At 41.0% G+C, this 23,921-nt stretch overlaps 1 protein-coding gene across 2 annotated transcripts; it reads left to right on the forward strand.

The window, feature by feature from the left end:
- Nucleotides 1-284: 284 nt before the first annotated feature.
- LOC117545910 lies at nt 285-22,934 on the forward strand. 2 transcript variants are annotated; one of them, XM_034215941.1, is made up of 9 exons: nt 285-313; nt 16,685-16,731; nt 16,813-16,838; nt 19,230-19,419; nt 19,500-19,611; nt 21,405-21,607; nt 21,821-21,980; nt 22,430-22,575; nt 22,737-22,934. In XM_034215941.1, the coding sequence occupies exons 5-9, from the start codon at nt 19,581-19,583 to the stop codon at nt 22,842-22,844; spliced, it is 648 nt and encodes a 215-aa protein (XP_034071832.1). In that variant the 5' UTR covers nt 285-313; nt 16,685-16,731; nt 16,813-16,838; nt 19,230-19,419; nt 19,500-19,580; the 3' UTR covers nt 22,845-22,934. The 2 variants fall into 2 exon arrangements, with proteins under 2 accessions (XP_034071832.1, XP_034071823.1); XM_034215932.1 differs by lacking the exon at nt 285-313 and having other exon boundaries at nt 16,203-16,731.
- Nucleotides 22,935-23,921: the final 987 nt, after the last annotated feature.

Here is a 23,921-nt window from a genome sequence, read left to right on the forward strand (position 1 = left end):
TGAGACAAGTAGACTATTGTCTCACATCTGCTACTAATTAGGTATACGCGGGCTTTCTGGGAGCCCGCCTCTCCTCGTGTTGGTTAGATGTTTTGTGTCTTTTGGGGCAGAGATTACCTTGGTGGAGCACAAGGACAGTGTGAAACTAGGATGATCTCCCCGGCCGTATGTAATTGTCTGTCTCTCAATAAATATCACTGGATTGACAGGTGAATCCAGTTTCCCTCCTTTGATGATGCGCTCAACATTGCTGCAAAGAAGTTTTAACTTCACAATTGGCGTCGCGAACAGTTACCAACAAACCGTCGAGCTGGTGAGTGTAATTTCAAATCTATATTTTGACATTGCCTCGCCAGACTCTGTGATTGACAGTATAAAATTACCTGTGGAACAGATAGATGCAATATTTTTGGTTTCCTCTGTGTGTGTGCACGGCAAATATTCGGAGAGACCTTAAAGAGGGCATCAGTAATGTGGAACTTCGGTTTAAAAGCAATGTAAAGATTTGTACTGAAACGAATCGCCGAATTCTGGAGATTTCAACGGTTTAACTAGTTAAATCAACTCGCCTCGAAATGTTCCTGTTGCTGCTGTGGGGTGCAGGGTGTGGGTAATTCCCCTCCCCCCCCCCCCTGTGGGGAGCAGCACACACGGGGATAAACAAAGCACAGTGTCGTATCTTCTTAAATCGCACCATTATGAGTTTTGGAACTAAACAGAACTCTTATTAACGGGAAACGTGATACGAAATATTACGTCACGCTGTGTTTCATAAACTGAGGGGTTGTTGAATTTGGCTGTTGTTAAAATAAAGGGTACTGAATTCATTAAAAGTCTCTGCTCTCCGGATCGGGGAGGGCAGAGCACCACTAAATTAGCATAGTGGTTGTTGATTGAGAATAATGTGGTTATTACTCTTCAGCAGATTCCGTTCTTAGAATTAATTAAATTAATTAATATCTCTGCTCTCGGTCGGTTGAGCAGTTTTACCACTACATTTGCATAGTGGTTTTGATTGAGAATAAGGTAGTTTATTTCTCATCAACTAAATTAATGTTTAACAACACAGACTTGTATTTTTTGTTAATCACACCATAAGCTCAAGAACTAAATTGAGCTATTAAATGGGAAGGGTGGTGGCAGAATATTACATTCACACTGTGTTTAATAAACTTACGGATTATTGAATTGGATTTTGTTTTTTAAAAAAAAATTAAAAAAAAAAATAAATTAAAAAAAAAACAATAAGTAAAAATAAGTACTGATATTTCCCTACCCCCGCTGAAGTTTCCCTAATTCGGATTAAAATTAAACTGGATGAGTTTAGCTGTCACCTGATATTTGTTGCGGGTTCATGTTTGTTTGTATAATTGTTTCGTGTTTGTTTGTATACCTGCCGTCTTGTGCATGTTTTTGTAACAACTAATAAAATGAATCAGTCCACAGCCAAGGTAAAATGAATCTAAATTTCCGCAAAAGGAAAATAAATAGCAAAAAAGCCTCTGTTTTACACCCGGGAACCTCAGAGGCATAACTGCGGGTCATCTGTCTGCTCAAATAGGTCAATGTTATATTATTTGTTTCATTTATTCTTAATCTATGTATTGTATGGTAATAATACAAATAAAATGACCTAATGTATTGAACACATTCCGAAACAAAGCAGATAAGACAAGACTTAGACACAATGGTGATTGAACCTTTTGCACGATTGATGCAAAATGAAAACTTTGTCATTATCTGTTTCCAACTGGCCACTGGAATCAGATAATGGATATGAGTTGAAGTTCAATTACAGTTTTAAATATAGTTCAACATCCTTTTCTATACTCTGCTTGGTGCGGCAGAAGAAGAAAATAAAATAAAACGCAAGACACGGGGTCAGAGACAGGCGTGACCTCTGGAAGGAGAAGATAATCTGAAGCAGACCACGGCGCGACCCATTGGAGGTTTTATGACCACAGCACAAAGGAAGATCTAATTTCAGCAGTCAGTTTTTTTTGGCAGAACTTTTGAGCATTTTTAAAATGTCTTTTCCTGCCTCTGTGCAAGGCTTAGTCTTTCTATCTGTATAGCCACTGGTGTAAAGTAACTAAGTTCATAAACTTAACAAGTCCTATACTTGGGCACAATTTTGAGATACTGGTACTTTATTTGAGTATCTAAAATGTTTTGCTGCTTTATTTTTCTACTCCACTACAGTTCAGTGGTAAATGGTGTACTTTTACTCCACTACATGTATTTAATACCTTTAGTTACTTTCAGATGTGGATGAATGATGTGAAATCTAATCAAGTGTTTAATCAGACTTTAGTATGCAGTATACAAAGTCATTCAAACTAGCTTCTCCTTTACCAGCTTTGAGAACACTTTCATGATCAATCATTATAAAACATATCATATATAGTATTCTGGAATAAACCAATCTGCACAAGGACTACTTTTACTGTCGCTATTTTCACTATATTTTGATGACAATACTTTTATACTTTTACTTGAGTAACATTTTGAATGCAGTACTTTTACTGTAACTTAGTATTCCTACACTCTGGTACTTCTACTTGTACTCAAGAACAAGATCTGAGTACCTAAGCTAACGTTAGCCAGAAACCTTCCATTTTGACACAAAGAACAATGGGGTAATTTCAAAGTAATTCGAAGTAATTCACACAGCCTCTTCCCTATGGGAGGAGCAGCAGTTTCAGCTTCATTTAAATATGTCGCGTGGTTATAGATGGATTTATTTTTTCCTCTAAAAGAGAGAATGTGTATTTTATGTTAGTATTTCAAAAATCTCCTGGGGGAGAATCCCCCAGACCCCCTGCGGGGGTTGGGTTTTCAGCATGTGAACTCTTTCACTTGTGAGGAAATGGCAGGATTGGCTCCAGGTCGCCTTTTTATTTACTACAAGACAAATGTTTTTATTTTATTTTAATTTCATACAGTTCAATTTGGATTGAGACAGGGAAATATTCTAAACCTCACGTGTGGCGTTTCACTGACAAGGGGGCGATATAGCGTGTATGTAATTACATTTCAAATACTGATTTGAGCCCCACCACTGTATGGGTTAGCCCTACCATAGATTATCTAACACAAATACTCGGGAGCCGATAAGTCAATAAGTTGCTTATCGCGACAGGCACACAATAAAACAGTGGAAACAAACATGTGTTTGACTTTCATTATTTAATGAAACTGTGTGCCCTTTATAGTCTGTGTCCAATATTGTGTATTTGTATATATATATTATATATATATATATCCTAAGTATATGCTAAGGTCCCGCTACGGACACGATAGCAGTCGCTTCGTGCGCATGTGTGTAATTAAACCCATGATATCAAAATCTCACTCCAGCCAGGTACCCAAAGTTAGCAACCCTGTCCATACCCCAATTATATTTTATTGATGACAAGTTTGCATCCCTGCCTGTTATCGTTTTCATCACGGAGCTAAAAAAAATGGTGTATTGATTACTGATCTGTGCAAGTCAAATTTGTTAACTGACTTTGGTTCTAATGTTAATGTTAATTTGATTTCAACCCATAAGTAATTATTTAAATTAACTCAACATTCCACATGATGGATTAGTGTTCCACATTTTTTCCCACTAATTTGTTTATGATTAGGCCAATGGTAAAGAGAGACATTTATGACCCTGTGTCCTTTTTGTTAGCACGTGGTTCCATTTTGTCTAATGGCGTTGGACAGCTTCACTAAGAGTCACCCAGTTCTACCCTGCTACAGTCCGGCTGAGTGCAGTCACAGAGATGCTATGGCTGCTCTACATGACATTAATGGTTTGGTCCGAGAATGGACACCATTTCCTGCTCCCAGAGAGAATGACGCTCCTCACACTGAACAATACAGCCATTGACACTGTCTCACGTGGGTCTGCTCCCCCCCACCGAGCCATGAACTGGAAGCTGGAACACTTGGAACTGTCACACCAGCACCAACCCTTGGGTCAGTTAGATGAGACTAACGGCTTCACTTAGGGCATATGGGTCAGAAATATGACTCTCGTTACCACGGAGTGGGTTGTTTGTTTTTTTAAGGCTATTCATACTGCTATGCAGAGTGAAGAGCCCCTACTATTTTAACAAATAGACCTGATGTCAGGGGCCTCTTACCGTCTACTTCTGCATGTATTCACATTATATGGACCATGTTTCCACCTGTTGAAACTAGGGCTGCACGGAACTCAGGCTACAATACAACCATTTTGTTCTGCTCTAACGATTCAATTTATAAATTCTACATCAAAATAGTTCGTTTTTATTGTTTCCAATGATAACGTCACCTTAAGTGGAGGAATGCAAACCTGTTTTAAAATGTAAGGTTTTGAATTTCTTTGACATTTCTCAGTAATGACACCCTCAGACGCCCACTATCATTTATGCCAGTGGTTCCCAAACTTTGTTGTGCCCAAGGCACACCAAAGGACAAGTAAAAAATCTCAAGGCACACCTATTGTGAAAAGATAGCCCTTATAACACGTGTTATCACTCATATTATGTAAAGTATCTGTAAATGTGCATAATTATTTACTAATGCCAAATAAAATGTGACAAAGACAACTATATTACGAAATATTTCCGAAATTAAATTTGAAACTTTATCAAATTAGGCTTCATCAAACCAGCAACACACTCATTTACACCAGACAGGTCACAAAATAGAAAATGAGGCAAAGGAAACTCAGCAGAAATTCAGCACAGACAACTGTCAATGCAAGGAAGCTGCATTGTCCATGGTCCGGAACTACAAATTATAAATGTATTACTTTAAAAAAATGTAATATATTACACTACTTCGTTACTATCTACATAAAGTAACTCGGTACTTTACTCGTTACTTTCCTCGCCGAGCACGTACAAACTGTGCATGCGTGAGTGGCAATAACTTTCCTTACCAGCAGGCGGCGGTAGTCAAGCCCCAGGTAGTGCGCCGGACTCAGATGAAAATATGCGTGCTGGCCAAACGGCGGTACTACACTTCCGGTTTGGTTGCCAGGCCCGAAAACACTTTTCCCATTGACTTACATGGGGAAAGAGTGGTCTGTAACTCGTTGGATAATTTTTTTAACTAAATAAACTACCCAGTATGAACACTTGTATAGCCCTTATTAAAAAAAACATTCGTTCCTCAAGTTGTAAAACATTTGCTAATAACGTTATTCTGAGAGTTATTTCCCTCTGCATTATGAACGCGCATCTAATCCACGGGACCGCGCAGCCCGGCACGTTCATGTTACGTGTCCCGACCAATCAGAGCACACTGTGCTCACAGGGAGGGTGCTGGAGCCAGGCTCTGGCTGGAGCTTTTGGAGCTACAACGAGCGTTAAAGGCAGAGAGTGAAATTCAGTGAATACACGTAGTTTACAGAGATGCTGTATGAGGAACCAATGTGAGTTGCGTTTATCTTTACCCATGGATGCACAATGGGAACGGATCCATATCGTCTTACTGCCATCCCACGGAGCTGTAATAATGGATATATTGCACATGTTTGCTGTAATTCATTGTCATACTACATGGGCTGTATGATTGAATCTTGTACCGTAAATGTTGTATGGAGTTAATATTACCGATATCACTAGATCATTACTAGCTAGCCGATAGCTGCTAACTGCCGCCTCGTTCATATCAAATCCATGGCGGTAGTGTGTATTTGTCATTTAATACAGGCAACAACCGGAAGACAGAGAAGAAGAATAGACTGCGTGATATAAAATAATGGGCATACCTCCACCCCTCGATAGTTATCGCTGACTCAGCCATGTTTATGCAGCACTGCACGTGGAGATGTGGACGCGCAAGTCGCGCAGATTACGTACATAAACCTACAAAGTACTGATATAGTAAATGAAAAAAATAAATGATTATTTTTGTGTAGTTGTATATTGAAAAAATAATGTATGGTTGTCACAAAATCCCACGGCACACCCGGACTTGCCTCACGGCACACCAGTATGCCGCGGCACACCGTTTGGGAACGGTGGTAACTCAGATGCTTACATGGACTTGTATGTTTTTCCTTCATATCTAACAGAAATAAGAGAGAAAGAGATGGGAAAGTGAGTAAAGAGGGATAGGAAGGAGGAGAGATATTTGCGAGTTGCATACTCACTCTGAGTTTTCTCGATTAATAGCTTATATAGACAATACCATGCTTAAATAGACTCCTGAGTTATTATTTCATATGTGACAATATGTAAGAAAAGAGGGGAAGAGTCAAATTATATTGAGAAATTGATTTCATATTGGAACATTCATTTCTCAAACCTATGTTTTATGGAAGAGGAAATGTACTTCTGATAAACTAATCCTTGATCAAACGGTAAATGGTGAATTAATATAACATTTATAATCATTGAGAAAGGGTTATTCCACAGGGACTAGCTCACATTTAACTTCAAATAACATTTCTCTGCTTTGGACTGATGAGTATATGATTCTTGCATGTTAAATGACTAACACAAACCTTACATTTATAATGTGCATGTCTCAGGAAGGCTCCCAAATCATTCTGAGGGGGCCTATCCTATTTTTGTAATTGAATGATAATGTGCTAATCCATTACCTTGAGTTGTCTGCACTCAGGAAAACATCCCTATCAAGTGTTAACCCAATAACTAGGATAGCTCTGAAGGCCAAGGGTCAGAGAGAGAGGATCACACTCTGCGGCTGCAGAGAGCAACTTATCCACGGGCAAGGAGGTCGTTCGAGATGAGAGGATTCTAATCTTCAACTTTCTGATGAGATGGGATGCTTCTTCATTTTCGCTCGCAGGACGAGCGATGGCTTCAGAGGTCGTCATACAAGGTTTCCATGTTTCATTGGAGGAGCAGATGTTTTCATAACCTCTCCCATCACGGGGGGGGCATCTGGATGTGCCACTTGGAATAGGCAGGTGCACTGCTCTCAAGCAGATAGCAGAAGGAATGCAGGCAGATGAGCCTCTGTTTCACTGGGAGATCATAAAGTGCTCACTGAATTGAGCCACAAAAGCAGAGCAATTGGGGGGGATTGAGATATGGCGCTCTGATGAAGAAGAGTTTTGAGCCAATCAGCACCTCAGTGCTAATCTACAGTATCAGGATGCCTTTACACACCAGACATTCTGTGTCATAAAGAGAGGAGGAAAACATGTCTTCTAGCTCTCGTACAAAGATAACATTTGAATTGAATGACCAGATGATTACAGATGTACAATTAATGATTGTTTTTGTATTCCCAATGAACAGATATGTGTTAAATAGTGGTGATAAATATATTTTATCAGATTACACTTTCACACTAAACTAATTAATTAATTGATATTTTCAGATTTATAAGGTATTGAACAATAAGATATTTCTAATATTATAACAGACAATGTTACTATCCTTAATCATTACCAGGTAAAACAGATGTTTTGATATTGATTACAGTTGATGCTCTGAATAAAGAACAGATGTTTTGATTTTTTCCTTTTCAGGTTGTTATACAATAAAATGTTTGATTCTTCAGATTGTTAAACATTTTGAGAATTGTTTAGCTTTCCCTTCAGATTTTGAAATGACATAATGATTGATAGTTGAAGTAATGTAATTAATTAAATATCATGCCTTACTCTTGAATAAAGCGTAATGAAGTAAACGTAAAGTAATGTTAAAGATTGAGGACACTGTAACTTTACAGATTATAGATTGATCGATTCATCACTGTGAATGTATACCTTAACTAGGAACCTTAGCTGGATCTCTCATGATTCTGATTTATACCTCAATTGGATTTATTATAAATCCTAAATTCTAATTGTGTTTTAATAAGTAATTGCCTAAAAGTAAATCTTTGAGATGTAAGATGATTTAGAATTTGTGTTTGATGAATGAGATTAACTGAGTGATAAATGATAAAAGATCTTATTTTTGAAACATATATTTTGCTATAATATTTTGTACCCCATGTGTTTATTATTGTACCTTTTGACAAAAATGCCAAGCACTGAAGAGAGATGATTTTTATTATGATTGACTGTGTTCAATCATGGTGATTGAAGTGTTTTTCAATCTTGTTCTATTTTTAATGTAATGAATGTATCTGAGCCCACCCAACTCTGAAGACGCTTATTGATTTTAAGTATTGACTGAAATATTCTTAGACTAATGTTAATTGGTTATCAATAGATTGATAAAAGGGTGAATCTGTAAGAGAATATTTTCAACTGATCTGTTTATAGAGTTTCTTATTGTTTTATAGAATCTGTGATACTGCAAACATCTGCTTGTAGTCAGTCAAAGACCCCTGTGTAGGTTGAGGCTTGTCTGGATCTCTTTGAGACAAGTAGACTATTGTCTCACATCTGCTACTAATTAGGTATACGCGGGCTTTCTGGGAGCCCGCCTCTCCTCGTGTTGGTTAGATGTTTTGTGTCTTTTGGGGCAGAGATTACCTTGGTGGAGCACAAGGACAGTGTGAAACTAGGATGATCTCCCCGGCCGTATGTAATTGTCTGTCTCTCAATAAATATCACTGGATTGACAGGTGAATCCAGTTTCCCTCATTTGATGATGCGCTCAACATTGCTGCAAAGAAGTTTTAACTTCACAGAAGGAGGGTCTGGTGACCCAGCGGTGAGTAAAGGTGAGTCAGAAAAAGAAGAGCGAATATCATCAACCTTTTTTTTCAAAGTGGATAACAAAGTCGCTTGACAGAAGTGAGGAGGGGGGAGGGGCTTTGGGAGGGTCCAAGAGGGTGGAGAAGATGGAAAATAGTTTTTTGGGATTGGAATAGGAAGATTGGATCTTATCTTGAAATAAAGTGCTTTTTGCCTGAGAGATCGAAGCAGAGAAAGAGGAGAGGAGAGCCTGATAGGTTAGGAGGTCGTCACAGTGTTTGGATTTCCACCGTTTCCGCTCTGCTGCCCGAAGGACGGTTCTATTAGCACGCAGTGCATCATTTAGCCAGGGAGCAGGAGGGGACTGACGAGCCTGCCGAGATGTGAGAGGACAGAGAGAGTCCAGAGTGGATGAGAGAGTAGAGAGGAGAGTTTCTGCAGCAGAGTTTGGAGGTAGTAGTTGGAACGAGTCCGAGGAAGGGAGGGCTGAGAGCACTGATGAGGCAAAGGGGGAGAGGGAACGAAGGTTACGGCGGACAGGTGCAGGATGAGAAGAGATTAGTTTGTTATGTTTGGAAAGGGGTAGAGAGAATGAACTGAAGAAGTGATCGGAGGTGTGGAGCGGGTTTACAGAGAGGTTAGAAGTAGCGCAGTTCCTTGAGAATATGAGATCAAGGACATTGCCAGCTTTATGAGTTGGTGGGGAAGGAGACAGTGAGAAAGCAAAGGCGGTTAATAGAGATGTTAGTTCGTCTATCTTCCCTGTCTGGAGGTTGAAGTCTCCGAGAAGTACAGCGGGAGGGCCAGTTTCAGGGATGTGTGAGAGGAGATTATCTAATTCCTCCAAGAAGTCCCCCAAGGCGCCTGGTGGACGGTAGAGAACAACAATGGTTCATTGTATAGGATGGGTTACTGTGACGGCATGCAATTCAAAGGTGGAAGGAGTGAAGTTAGATAGCTTGAAGAGGGAAAAGCTCCATTTGGGAGAGAGCAGGAGACCAGTGCCACCTCCTCTGCCAGTGGGTCTGGGTGTATGGGAGAAGGAATATGCTGTGGAGAGAGCTGCTGGGGTGGATGTGTTGAATGGAGTAATCCAGGTCTCAGTGAGAGCAAGGAAATCCAGAGACTGCAGGGAGTCGTAGCCAGAGATGAAGTCAGCCTTAGGAACAGCTGACTGGCAATTCCACAGGCCACCTGAAACTAGATGTTGGATCTCAGTGGAGCATGTGGGATAGATGAGAGCAGGCCGGTTATAGCGATTAGGAGATACACAGGGCCAGTGATAATTGCGAGAAGACACATGAACAGGAATGGAGAAAATACACATGATTATAGCATGAGGGGCTAGCAAACTAAAGAAAAGAGAAATAAGACACCAGCGGTAATTAGCTCAATCAGAGTAGGATTTGCCTCCTCTTTTTCTCCCGCAGGACTCCAATGTCTTTGTCAGTCTTACTCCAATGTCTTTGTCAGTCTTACTCCAATGTCTTTGTCAGTCTTACTCCAATGTCTTTGTCAGTCTTACTCCAATGTCTTTGTCAGTCTTACTCCAATGTCTTTGTCAGTCTTTGTCAGTCTTACTCCAATGTCTGACGCTAAAGCTGACGCTCCAGGAAAGAGCTACATATAATGGATGCCTGATTGCTGAGTTCTCACAGCTGTGGGGCCACGCCCCTCTAATTAGTTAACTCTCTACAGCTGATGGTCGACAGCAGACTGGCCCTGTCTATATTGTAATGCAGGCTTGAGTGCCCCTACTGAGACCTGTGTAACAGGTTTCGCTTGAGCAGATCTGAGATTTAAAATCTCTCAAAAGCGCCGTTTTAGCTACAATAACTACAGAACAATTATACAGAGTAGAATAAATGAAACAGAGAAGTCTAATTAAACAAGAATATAACTTACAGTCAGGGGCGGCGCCAGGGGGTATCTTGGAGTTGCTATAGCAACTCCAACAATTGGCCTAGCAACGGCTTAGCAACCCCATTGTTTTGATATGAAAATGTATCATATTTATACACATTCTCGCAGCCCGCGAGAATGTGTATAAATATGATACATTTTCGCGGGATCTATCAGGGGCGGGTCGTTGTAATTTACTGTGTGAACTGTTACTTGGCTAATTCTCAGTAGATCGAAAATGGAAACATTTCTCACAGTCACAAGTCAGCGTAAACGACCGCGATCTCCAACGGAGCCGGTCCAGCCGGACAACCCTGCTATCCACAAGGATCCCGATGTTCACTATGAAAACCGGGAGGATTGGGACCACGAAGAACAGGTGCCCCCGCCAACTGACCCGCTGCACCCGCAGCAGCAGGACCAGCTAGCTGCTACCACAAGCTGCAGTGGAACTAGTGGAACTAGCGCTGCTCCTCTCCGCACCGTAATTGACATCAGCCAGTCAGCCTGTGATGGACCAAGACGTCCTATGCTGAGAAAATACCCGTCAAAGAAGTACGGACTGCGAATGTGATCATTCAATCGCCGAAGGTACGAGCAATATACTTGGCTAGAGTACTCAATGACTATGGACAGTGTATTATGTTTTGCCTGCAGGTATTTTGCTCATGAAGGACGCCGGTTCCATAAAGAAACCGCCTTTACCCATGACGGATTTAGCACCTGGGTGAAAGCTACGCAGTCATTCATTACTCATGATGTGAGCAGTGGACATAAATGTGCCATGGATGCATGGTCTGAATTTAAATTAAGGAAAGAGAGTGGCTCAAAAATCAGTACCGCACTCAGCGAGGGACATTCAAAAACTGTATGTGAAAACAGGGAATATATGCGGGCAGTTGTGGAAGCATTGCGTTACACTGCGTGTCAAACCATTGCACAACGAGGGCATAGGGAGAGTGAAGCATCATCAAACAACAGGGGAAACTTCATCGAACTTTTAGACCTGATTGGCAAGTTTGACAAAACTGTGGCAAAAAAAATATCCGATAATCCGAGAAATGCAAAGTACACACACCACGACATACAAGATGAGCTAATTGAGCTGATGGTCAGGGACATGGGCGGCGCCAGGATTTTTTTGCTGCAGTAGCTTAGCAGTTGCTATATGACTGTGTAGCAGGGAGTTAGGGAGAGACCGCCCCTTCCAAGTGTGTGTATGTGTGTGCGTTTTCCGGTGTGTGTCACGTGAAAGTCATGAGTGTTACACTATTGATTGGTTCTGTAAATAAAGAGAACGTTTTCGACATTGAAGGCTTGAGTGATCTTGAATAGCGGTGAACGCTACAATATGAACAGGCTCGTGCTTGGCCCACTGGTATTGTTTGTTTATTTTGAAAATTAACTAGCAACGCCGTGCTGTCATATAGCAACTGCTAAGCTACTGCAGCAAAAAAAATCCTGGCGCCGCCCATGCTTACAGTGGTTGCTGCGTCAATACCCAGATAGCAAGCGGATGTGGCCCACTTCAGGCAATGATGCGGCACTGCTGGCCTTCTTCTGGCCCGGACCAAATGGATGTGTGCCTAAAGTGGCCCACTTGTAAAATAGCAAATATGGCCCACATATCCCAAAGCAAATGTGGGCCTTTTTTGGCAAAGATGCGGTGCTCCTGCAATGTGTAATCTGGATGTCACCCTAAAGTGGCCCATATGGGAAATGGTGAATATGGCCCAAATATCACAAAACAACTGTGGGCCACCTTTGGCAAAGATGTGGCAGAATGGACAAAGGCTAATCTGGGTGTAAACCAAAAGTGGCCCATATATGATGAAGCAAATGTGGCCCAGTTATCTTAAAACATATCTGGGCCAGTTTAGGCAAAGATGCAGCACAGTAATCCGGATGTGAACCTAAAGTGGCCTACATATGACATGGCAAAAATGGCCCAAATACTTAACAACAAATTTGGACCACTTTTGGCAAATGTAAGGCACAGTCAGCACTGGCTAATCAGAGTGTGAGCCTAAAGTGGCCCACATTTGACATGAAAAATATGGCCCAAATATTCAAAAACAGACGTGGGCCACTTGTGGTAATGATGCAGCACAATTGGTACCGGCAAATCTTGATATGAGCCTGAAGTGGCCCACAACTGATGCAGCAAATGTGGCCCGGTTATCTTAAAACATATCTGGGCCACTTTTGCAACACTTTTGGCACAGGCTAATCTAGATGTGAGCCTTAAAAGGCCTACATGTGACATATAGTATCAATTGTGGATTGGACTGCCGTGTGATCCGAGATAGGGTTAGGGTAGGGGTCAGCAACCTTTACTATCTTAAGAGCCAATCTGCCCTCACTTCCATCAAATAAATGTTGTCTGGAGCCGCAAAACATATTTATACTACACTATACTTTATACTATATGTACAAAAACTAAAGTTTGTTGCATTTATAAAATTATAGAACAACTATAAAGAGAACTCTTGACATGTGTGTATTTACCCGTTAAAACAAATCAAATCAACAACTCTTATGAAGAGAAAGTTTGCAATAAATTATACACTTTCCAGAACTTTCTGCATATTTGTGAAATATTAATACAATAGAAATTGATCACTTACAAAAGTATCAAACTTATTTTACTGAGACTTTTCTTATTCTTAGTAAGTAAAGAGAAACATTAATCCAGGGTTAGCTCACTGAGCCGCTCTGGAGACAGATGTGACGTGTATTTCACTCATCGTAGGCCGGATACTCAAACTCTTTTTTACTTTCAGTGTCACAGTATCACCTAGATGTTCCCTTTGAATGTTTGTCCCCTGCTCAAACACATATCAAATAACTGAGAGAGAGACATATGCAGCAAAGCGCCTGGGCCGGATTCAAACCCAAACCACTGTGGCTGACATGGTACGTGCTATAACATATGTATGTATGTAAGCAAACACACAGAGATAATGTAATGTGAATCTCGCAATCTTTGACCCCAGGTCAGTGTGACCATTATTGTTTTGGGGGGGCTTTAATGTGCTTCTAAATGGCAATCTTGTTTTTATTAATATACAGTAGCTCTTGCATATGCTATAGTCAGTTGACTTACTATGTTTTATATTGTGTAAGTGAAGTGTCTGAGTGATTAGGTTCAGACTTGTGAAGTTCACTGTTTTATGGTCTTGATCTTTGAATGTATATTTGGTTGAGATAATTTGGAGTTGCTGTATGTGCAAAACTTGATTGCAAGACAAATGTCTTCTTGGGACAATAAACTGTGCCATATAAGTAGGGGTGCACCGAATGGGAAATTCTTGGCCGAAACCGATACCGAAAATAGGAAACAGTTGGCCGAAAACCGAATGCCGAAAATGATTAATAGAAATATATATATATATATATATATATATAATGTATACATTTTTTACCAATGTTGTTCAGCTACCTGATTATGGAAATAGACATGATTATGGCAAAACTTAACTTAAATAATAATCACTATTATGGGTCCATAAAACATTTATTCAGCACTTTTGAATGCATACAGTACATTTATATATGTCATGTATTATTGCTAAAAAAACATTATATCGCATTCTTAGTGTCGCCAACTCGTTTCTAATATGCAAAGACAACAAATGCGTCTATGATGTATTTTCGATCAGACGAGATCTCTCTCCCCCGTCTGTGTGCGAGGGGGCGGGGCAGTTTACACACACGCAGCTGCTACATGCAGCGGAGCACACTGCGGAGATGGCGGAGAGAATGCGCTCCGAGGTGTGGTTAAACGTTACCCGTCTCGATGTGGAGAATACTTGTTACCATAAGTGCAATAAGAGTTTAGCATGTAAGCACGAGCAATTTGTCTAAACATTTAGCAAAAGTGCACCGCATGCAGACGGAGGAATGTACCGGGTTCGACCGTCTTTCTAGCAGCTCTGTAGCCCCATCCAGGAGTAACGTTTCCACGTCAGGTGTTATGTATGCTAGCAGCTACACGGAGTTAACTACATGATACAAACATGGGTTAATGATTAGAGGAAACTGAGTTATTTAGTTTGTTAAAATTGCAGCTATTCTGTTTACAGTTCTGTCATCAGATTATTTAATACGATTTGTTAAAGGCTCAGGGCAATCTCGATGACAAAGGTCAATGTTCCCCCCCCCCCTGTGAGCCAGCCGCGAGCATGGTCGCCGCGTCTTTATTACGTCATCACAACAACACGTTAGGTTACCAACGTAAGCCTGTTCTGACATTCGGTGATATTTTTTCAGCCGAAAGCCGAAAGGGCCTTTTTAACCATTTTCGGTGGCCGAATATTCGGTGCATCCCTACATATAAGATGGTATCAACGAGCCAAACTGGGTGCTAACAGGCCATGTGTGATCTAACTTCTAGATTGCTCCACAAGTGTGGGTTGGAAGTGCGGGCAGCAGGGGATACAAATGCAGTCAGACAGGCAGACTGAAGCAGTGCAATGTTTTATTGTAAATTAGCTTACGGCAGATGCAAGTAGGCAAACAGGCAGGCAGGTGAACGGGTAACGGGTAGATAGACAATATGCAGGGAGGTAAGTAGGTTCTGGTCCAGGATCGGGTGACAGAAGTTCAAAAGCAACAACTCAAGACAGCTATATAGCAGCTGGAATGAAATGGCAAAGAAAAAAGGATCTTGACCAGTACATGTAGTGAGTGGCTGATGAGAGAAGTGAGAAAAGGTGAGCAGGGGAATGATGAAGTCTGGTGAAAAAGTCTGAGGGCATCAGATGGCTCGAGGATGGCAGGTCTAGGGAGAAAGTTCATGGCCTGGGAGGTGAGCAGGGGCTTGAGACAGGGACAGATCGTAAAGCAGAGAGCAGGGGATGAGAGTGTGGCTGGAGGAAGGGACTTGGAGGCAAACTGTGACCATTTTTGTATCCTGATGGTGACATTCTAACACCAATAAATAAAATAAATAAATAATTCTTAATTTGTCTTACATTTGGGTTAAATATTGTCATTTAAATAACTACTATCATTTTTATTAATAATGAATAACAATATCTTTCTTAAAGAAAACAGTTATTAATATGTTTTTCAGGTTATTTCTGACATTAACTTTTTCATCCCATATTTAAACTATGCTGCATTCGTGGGAACTAGGAAGTCCCAAGTTTGAGTTAGAACAACCCTATGAATAGCCTTCAAGTTCTTTGTTAGAAATACAGATTTATTTAATTTTTTTGTTCAAATCAAATCAAATATTTTCAATACTACTATGGGTCTTTAGCCTTATTGTATTTGTAGTTGTATCTTCTTGCTGTCTTGTGGTTATGTATCCGTGGGAATTAGCATAATTTCAAGTTGGAGTATCCCATTTTCAGGGCCTTTTGAACGCAGCATGTCTGACTTGAAACAAGCGCGAAAAAAAGGCGCACTGTCAGTTGGAAGGATTGTCGGTGGAAAACTGTGCAAAAGTCAGTGGAGTCGCGGTAAATTTGAAATGAAATTATAAATATGACTTTCTGCTGGCAATCGGTATCTTACTAAGCTAATATTCTCAGTTGGAGCTAACTCCAATTAAGCTAATATTCTTAGTGGGAGCTAAAGATAATATTCTTAGTGGGAGCTAACTCCAGTTAAGCTAATATTCTTAGTGGGAGCTAACTCCAGAGTTAGCTACAAACTGAAAATCCAACAGGTAGCCTAACGAGAGTCCCTTAACACTATAATCGTTTTTTATCCCCCAGAAATATGTGTAATTCTGTGAATGTAAAACCCACACACCTCAAACTTTCAATATTCCTGTGTTATATTCCAAAATTAATGTAAACGTTGGAATATTGTAGTTAATCTCCTGTTAGCTGTTTGTTTAAATGTATCAGTCATGTTGTTTGTTTGTTGAGGCGCACCATTTATTGATTTGTTGTAAAAACGAATCAGAACTGAACTTGATCACAATAATAGATACAATTCATACCAATTTTGGGAGGGAGTAAGGCATCACATGTTTTTATTTGTAGGAAGTTGTTAAATGATAGCAAAAACCCTGTTACCTAAGATTTATTGCTCTGTATTATAAATTGGATTTTTATTATCCCCTAGGAATTGTAAAATTACCTGTCCCACATTTTGGTTTTGTCATGTTTGTATCATGATGTTTTTGACCTTAACAGTCATATTCACACTATGTTACAGATATTTGAAGGTGGGCAGAAAATACAGAGTGGCAAGTCACCATTAAGGTAAGCTGCTTCCATGTGATACACTTCGCTAACTATATGAAGTATCAATGTTAAATGTTGTTTCTTCTTTCTTTTTCACAGTAACTGGCTGTTGACAACCTATACAGGTTGGCTAATTCTCAAAGAGTAATTGTTGTTGTAATTGCTGTCTCATGGAGAGGGAAAAGTGGAATATCACTCGCAGCAATTTAAGGAAAAGGGCTGTTAAAAGAGTCAACCAGTTGTTAGAATCTTTTGGTGACGAGGATAATGATGTTGAGGATAATGCTGAAGAGAACTATAGTGTTGAACATGGAGCAGTCGCTTCAGGATCGGATTTTCCACCAAACTGTCAGTCAGAGAGTAATGGGGAAAGTGAATTAACTAGTGACGAGGATAGCCATGTGGATGAAAGAGGGGATCTTCCTAAAGGTGATTTAGCGGGTTGTTTGAGAGACTGGGCAACACATTTTGGTGTTTCATTGATCGCTTTGTCTGCCCTCTTGTCTATACTGAAACCCCATCACCCCTCTTTGCCAAAAGATGCAAGAACATTCCTCAAAACACAGACGTACCATAGTGTTGCTTCCTTGGCGGGTGGATCTTTCCATTATTTAGGTATACAGAATATGTTCAGCCAGATATTTCAGAAGCTTACATCAGTTGTCCCGAGTCATCACAGTTTCAAATTACAATTAAACATTGACGGTCTTCCAATTTTTAAAAGTTCAGCTGTTCAGTTCTGGCCAATTTTGGGAATCCTCCAGGGGTATTGTAGAAAACCTGTGCTGATTGCTCTTTTCTGCGGGAAGTCAAAGCCTCAGTCATTGTCAGAATATCTGAAGGATCTGGTCTGTGAGTTAAAAACCATGAGCAGTGGATTTGTTGTTAATGGTAAGACCTTCTTCTTGACTGTGTCCTCAGTAATCTGTGATGCTCCCGCGAGGGCCTTTGTTAAGGGTATTAAGTCACACAATGGATACAGTGGCTGTGATAAATGTGTACTGTCAGGCAATTACATTAATCATCGCATGACATTCCCAGAAGTTGATGCTAGAGCAAGAACTGATGTATCTTTTTCAAATGCAGAGGATGAAGACCACCACATACAACATTCCCCATTTTGTGAAACATCTGTTCCTATGGTCAGTGGATTTCCACACGACTATATGCATTTAGTGTGCTTAGGTGTGGTGCGTTGTCTGCTTGATTTATGGATGGGCACAAGCGGCAAGTTGCATTCCCGTATTTCATCCAGGCAAGTCTCTTGAAAAAATTGCTTGCTCTCAAAAGTTACATACCCTCAGAATTTGCTAGAAGGCCAAGGGCCCTTACTGAGAGGTTACGATGGAAGGCAACAGAACTTAGGCAGTTCTTACTTTATACCGGTCCAGTCGTTTTGAGGGATGTGCTGACTACTGAGGTTTATCAAAATGTTATGCTGTTGTCTGTGAGTATATACATTTTGGCAAGTCCAACATATTGCTTGCTGTTAAATGACTTTGCAAACACGCTACTTAGATCATTTGTTAAGCATTTTGGGGAACTCTATGGTCAGGGGTTTTTAGTTTACAACATACGGTTTGACTCATCTCAGTGATGATGTGAAGGTGCATGGCCACTTAGATTTAATATCAGGGTTTCCTTTCGAAAACTACTTAAAAACAATTAAAAGAATGGTTAGAAAACCTAGCTCTCCACTGCAGCAAGTTATACGCAGAATTTCAGAACTTGATTCAACAAGTTTAAAAGATGAGGAAACTTTGAAAACCCACAAAAAATTCAAAAGGCTACACTCAGATGGACCTGTTCCACATGGCTTTACAGGACATTTCTCCCAGTTTAAAGAACTGGCAATAGATGAGTTTGTCATCAGTTCATCAGAGAGAGACAGATGTATCAAGAGGAACAATAACATGCTCTTGGTTCAGAATATAATTGTCTTTGAGGGTGAGGAATACATTGTCTGCAAAGAATATAGACACATTGAAAAGTTTTTTGACTATCCCATTGACTCCACATATTTGGGAATTTGTTTTGTGTCAGATCTGTCACCAAATCTGATGTGCTTCAAGTTAGATACCAATGTGCAGAAGTGTGTCCGGTTACCTTTGGAGGTTGGTTTTGTTGTTCTGCCACTTCTTCATGCAGACCCATCCTAAATTGCAGTCTTAACATATCTGGTGTGGTAACAGTCATTGGGACTGCTGAATTTAACCAAGCTTTTTATCTTGAGGAAAATGATTGATCATTTGTGTGCATAACAGCGGTGACAGTGTCCAGCCTGCCTTCACTTATCTCTGTAGGTGCGTATCCCATATTATTATGAACATGTATTAATGATCAATTAAGCCATCATTCACCTTTTATAGCATAAGGATTATCATAAAAAAAGCTTTCTTCTAATTTAAAGACTTCTTATTATGTGAATACGTTTGCAGTTTTGAAAAAACATAAAAGGTTACTGTGTTTATAGTATACTCTTAAAACTAGTAACTTTGTGCCTCTTTCTGTTCTAGGCCATGTTTCACATTGTTGAGTTTCTGGAAACCCAAGAGGTTGAAGTAGTTCCAGCACTGTGGGTTGCAGATGATATCTGTCAGTGGCCAGCTCACTACAAGCACGACGACTTAATTAAAGCCATAAGAAATGAGGAGCAGCCTGAACACATCTGGGATGCATTTAGTGTCCGAATTCTATATACAGCTGGTATGCAAATAACATATTTACTGTGAGGATTCACTGATTTGAAAAATCATAATATAATGATATTTCTCTTGTTTTTACAGAAAACTACAAAACCGCTCGTCTAAAACTCCCTCAAGCGGAAACCCACACTGATCTTCAAACAGCAGAGGAAGAAGAGGAGGATGTCCTCCCAAAAAAAAAGCGTAAAAGGCTGTAAGTATTAAAGTGCAATTCTACTACTATTGTTATAGATGTAAATGTTATGGAAAAATCAACATGTGTGAATTTTTTCAGTTCTCAAATCTAATATACGACCTCTCAATAATTGAGACTAATATACCTTAATAGAGAAGTGTTTTTTTTCATAACTTAAGTATTTAAACAAATGTGTTAAAAACACTATTTAAAAAAAATGGTGCTCTGAAAACAAAATGCAGTGGGTTTGTCCTCGCCTCCAAACTATCCCTACATACTAATGAGTCATGGTAGATATACATTTTATCTGATATACATCATCAACACATCATTTATGCTGTATTGTTTTTCCTTTGTAATCTTTGAAATTCATTCTGCTTTCATTTCCTGTGTCGTGTCCCCCCCCCCCTCCCCCCCCCCCCCCCCCCCCCCCCCAAACACACTCACGCACAAGACCGAACATTCGATTTGAGAGTGACAGTGATAATGACGTTACTGTCAAACAAAAAAGGACATTGCCACCAGCCCCAAACATAAAAGGGCCAGGCTTTGATATACAGTCTGCATTAAAAAAAAGTAGTTATGAGCACAAAACCTCACAAGCAGATGACAAGCCCCCCGACGGTCTGCGAGAAGCCCAGAACCCCAACGGTCTGGCTCTTTGAGAAGCCCAGAACCCCAGCGGTCTGGCTCTTTGAGAAGCCCAGAACCCCAACGGTCTGGCTCTTTGAGAAGCCCAGAACCCCAACGGTCTGGGTCTTTGAGAAGCCCAGAACCCCAGCGGTCTGGCTCTTTGAGAAGCCCAGAACCCCAACGGTCTGGGTCTTTGAGAAGCCCAGAACCCCAGCGGTCTGGCTCTTTGAGAAGCCCAGAACCCCAACGGTCTGGCTCTTTGAGAAGCCCAGAACCCCAACGGTCTGGCTCTTTGAGAAGCCCAGAACCCCAACGGTCTGGGTCTTTGAGAAGCCCAGAACCCCAGCGGTCTGGGTCTTTGAGAAGCCCAGAACCCCAGCGGTCTGGCTCTTTGAGAAGCCCAGAACCCCAACGGTCTGGGTCTTTGAGAAGCCCAGAACCCCAGCGGTCTGGGTCTTTGAGAAGCCCGGAACCCCAGCGGTCTGGGTCTTTGAGAAGCCCAGAACCCCAACGGTCTGGGTCTTTGAGAAGCCCAGAACCCCAGCGGGTCTGGGTCTTTGAGAAGCCCAGAACCCCAGCGGTCTGGGTCTTTGAGAAGCCCAGAACCCCAGCGGTCTGGCTCTTTGAGAAGCCCAGAACCCCAGCGGTCTGGGTCTTTGAGAAGCCCAGAACCCCAGCGGTCTGGGTCTTTGAGAAGCCCAGAACCCCAGCGGTCTGGGTCTTTGAGAAGCCCAGAACCCCAGCGGTCTGGGTCTTTGAGAAGCCCAGAACCCCAACGGTCTGGGTCTTTGAGAAGCCCAGAACCCCAGCGGTCTGGGTCTTTGAGAAGCCCAGAACCCCAGCGGTCTGGGTCTTTGAGAAGCCCAGAACCCCAGCGGTCTGGGTCTTTGAGAAGCCCAGAACCCCAGCGGTCTGGGTCTTTGAGAAGCCCAGAACCCCAGCGGTCTGGGTCTTTGAGAAGACCAGAACCCCGACGGTCTGAGAAAAATCCTGGAACTCAACGACAAGATGAAAGCGAAGGGGGTCTTGCTCGTAAGTGATTTCACAATTTGTTATTGCTTTGTCTGTAAATGTATATGTATGTGTATATACACACACACACATATACTGTATATGAGTAGAGGAGAAATAGTGTGATAAAAGATGCATTTATATATGTTGAATGTCCTTATTTTTAGCTCTTCTGCATAGACTTCTTACGAATCAAGAGATGATGATGGATCAACTCAAAGTCATTCAGATGACCATGCAGAAAATTCCTGGCGAACCTGCTGGTGGGCCGGATCCCCTTGGCAGAGATATACTGCCGCTAAACGATGTAACCTCCCTGCTGGCTCTGGAGAAACGTGTGAGGGAAGAGGCAGACCTTCAAAACAAAATGGTAATAATTGCCCTTACCAACTTAAAAGGATGGGGGACCCAATTTGAAACTATTGTAAATATTTTACTTGCCACCTAAGTTGTATGTTGGACAGCAGTGATGCTAAATACCAGCTATGGGAAAAGGGAAATAATGTTTTTTTTTAAAATTAGGTTATTGTGACTAGTGTTTATATAATGCATGGATCCTTAGCTTTTAAATGATCTTTTTCAGATTACTGCATTGAGTGTCATTGGAGGACTGGACGTTAAGGATTGCATTTGGCGAGTGATGAAACACTGTTTTACCAACTCCCTTGCCAAACAGCTCAACTGGCGTGGCATCAATGGGAAAACAGCATTCCACAGACTGCAACTTAAAGATGTCATTACTGGTAAGTGTTACATTGCGCTGTCATCAGTCTAATAAGTCCAGTCCCCTTTTCTTGCATGTTTGACACTCAGTTAGTACTTACTGATCCTAGATTCAACCAATTCAAATTACTCTTGGTAGAAAAAGACATATAAAAGAATAATTTGTTTAACATGGTTTGCCACATAAAAAGTAAAAAAATAAACTCTGAAAAGAGGCTGGAAGCACATCTACTCTTTCTCCCTCATTGAGAAATTCTGGATCAGCTGCAGTCCGATTTTACTAGCAGGCGTCAAGCTGTTGAGCAGAGGCAAAGGGCGTCCTCTGCCATGGCCAGAATGTTCTCAAAGTGCCGTCACCACTGAATTGGTCAGACACAGCACGCCATGCACTTGGCTGATCCTTAGGTCCCCAGATTGGGTCCTAAATTGTGCAATCCATCCAAGGCTTTACAATGTTCTCTATTTTTAGGGACTGTCAGAAACAACAGGCTCACAGCGACAGCAACAGACCAAGAGGTAGAATCCTACATAAAAAAATGGCTTCACCTTGCGGGCGACCGAGATGGAGGTAGAAGAGAGAGAGAGAGGAACGAAGACGAGCTGTCCAAGAAACCTGTAAGTCAGTTACAATATCTATTTTGCAATATATGTATAATAATTTGTAATATATAATATAGCATATACATAAGGAATTGTATTTTGTTTGCGGTTTTGTACGTTTGATTGTTATCTGTTACTGAGTCAACAGAGTTTATTTGTTTGTGCATTCCTTATAGGCCTTCAAGATTCTCATGGGCCCAGTCAAGGAGGTCGATAAATCCATCGATAAAATGTCCAGGTTGTTCCCTTGCCAAGGTCGGCAAAAGTTTGTTAATTTTGGTTGAGCAGGGTTAGGTTTAACCCTATGGTTCTACAAGTATTCTGTTCTAGTTCTGTTTTCACAAGAAAATCAATAAAATAAATCTGAAATGTCACTGAGTCTGCAGAAGAGTTTGTTTATTTGGGGAGCTAAGCTTTTTTTTTAGAATTGCGTGTTTTTTTCAAAGTTGCTTTACTATACAGCTATTTTGTTTTTGTTTATTATGCTGTTATTTTGGCATGGTTGGATTGTATCCCAGTTATTTTGAAAATGTAATGATGCAGTGGCTAGTTCATCACCAATATTAATAAATGATGATACAATCATTAAAAAAAACGTTTGGTTCATCTGTTGTGATTTATTGATGCAACTTTTGGGAGGCCATTTTGACATTTGTATTTACTGTATGTTGAATATTGCTGTTGCAGAATACACAGTGTCATTGATATTCAGTCATTGAGTCACCAAAGTTGTAATGGCTTTTAAGGGCTAGGTCTGGTTTATTTGGGTCATTCTTGGCTGACATGTGGCCATGCTTTGACCTGTTTGTGGCACAGATCTGGTAAACATCACCTGACCGTCAAAGTGCCATAATTCCATGCAGCATTTGGGCCGGATGAGGATACGGAATGTGGGCCGGATCTGGGCCAGAATGAAAACTAACTGTGGCCCAGATTAGGGCCAGTTCTGGTTTATGTGGTTCGTTTATGGTTGACATGTGGCATTGCTATGGCTTGCTTGTGGCCCAGATCTGGCAAACAGGAGCGGAGCGCCTAAGTGCCATCATTCCATGCGGTATGTGGGCCAGATGAAGGTGTTTTGTGTGGGCCGAATCTGGGCCAAACCTTTTTTGCTATCTGGGTAGGTATTGTCGTCACCCGGTCGAGATGCACACTGAGTTCATCAGATTTTAAATGCGGTATTTAAATACTTTTTTAGCTGAAAGATGACTGAGTCACGCTGTTGTATTTCACGCAATCAGCAGACTGGCCCTGCCTATATTGTAATGCAGGCTTGAGTGCCCCTACTGAGACCTGTGTAACAGGTTTCGCTTGAGCAGATCTGAGATTTAAAATCTCTCAAAAGCGCCGTTTTAGCTACA

The sequence above is a fragment of the Gymnodraco acuticeps genome, unplaced genomic scaffold (genome assembly GCF_902827175.1).
Source record: "Gymnodraco acuticeps unplaced genomic scaffold, fGymAcu1.1, whole genome shotgun sequence".
NCBI lineage: Eukaryota > Metazoa > Chordata > Actinopteri > Perciformes > Bathydraconidae > Gymnodraco > Gymnodraco acuticeps.

Bases quoted from the DNA above. Each gene is read 5' to 3' on its own strand.
- LOC117545910 (XM_034215941.1), top strand. From the start codon at position 19,581: ATGTCCTCCCAAAAAAAAAGCGTAAAAGGCT. The intron at 21,608-21,820 runs GTAATAATTGCC...GATCTTTTTCAG, and splicing joins CAGACCTTCAAAACAAAATG to ATTACTGCATTGAGTGTCAT. The intron at 22,576-22,736 runs GTAAGTCAGTTA...CATTCCTTATAG, and splicing joins ACGAGCTGTCCAAGAAACCT to GCCTTCAAGATTCTCATGGG.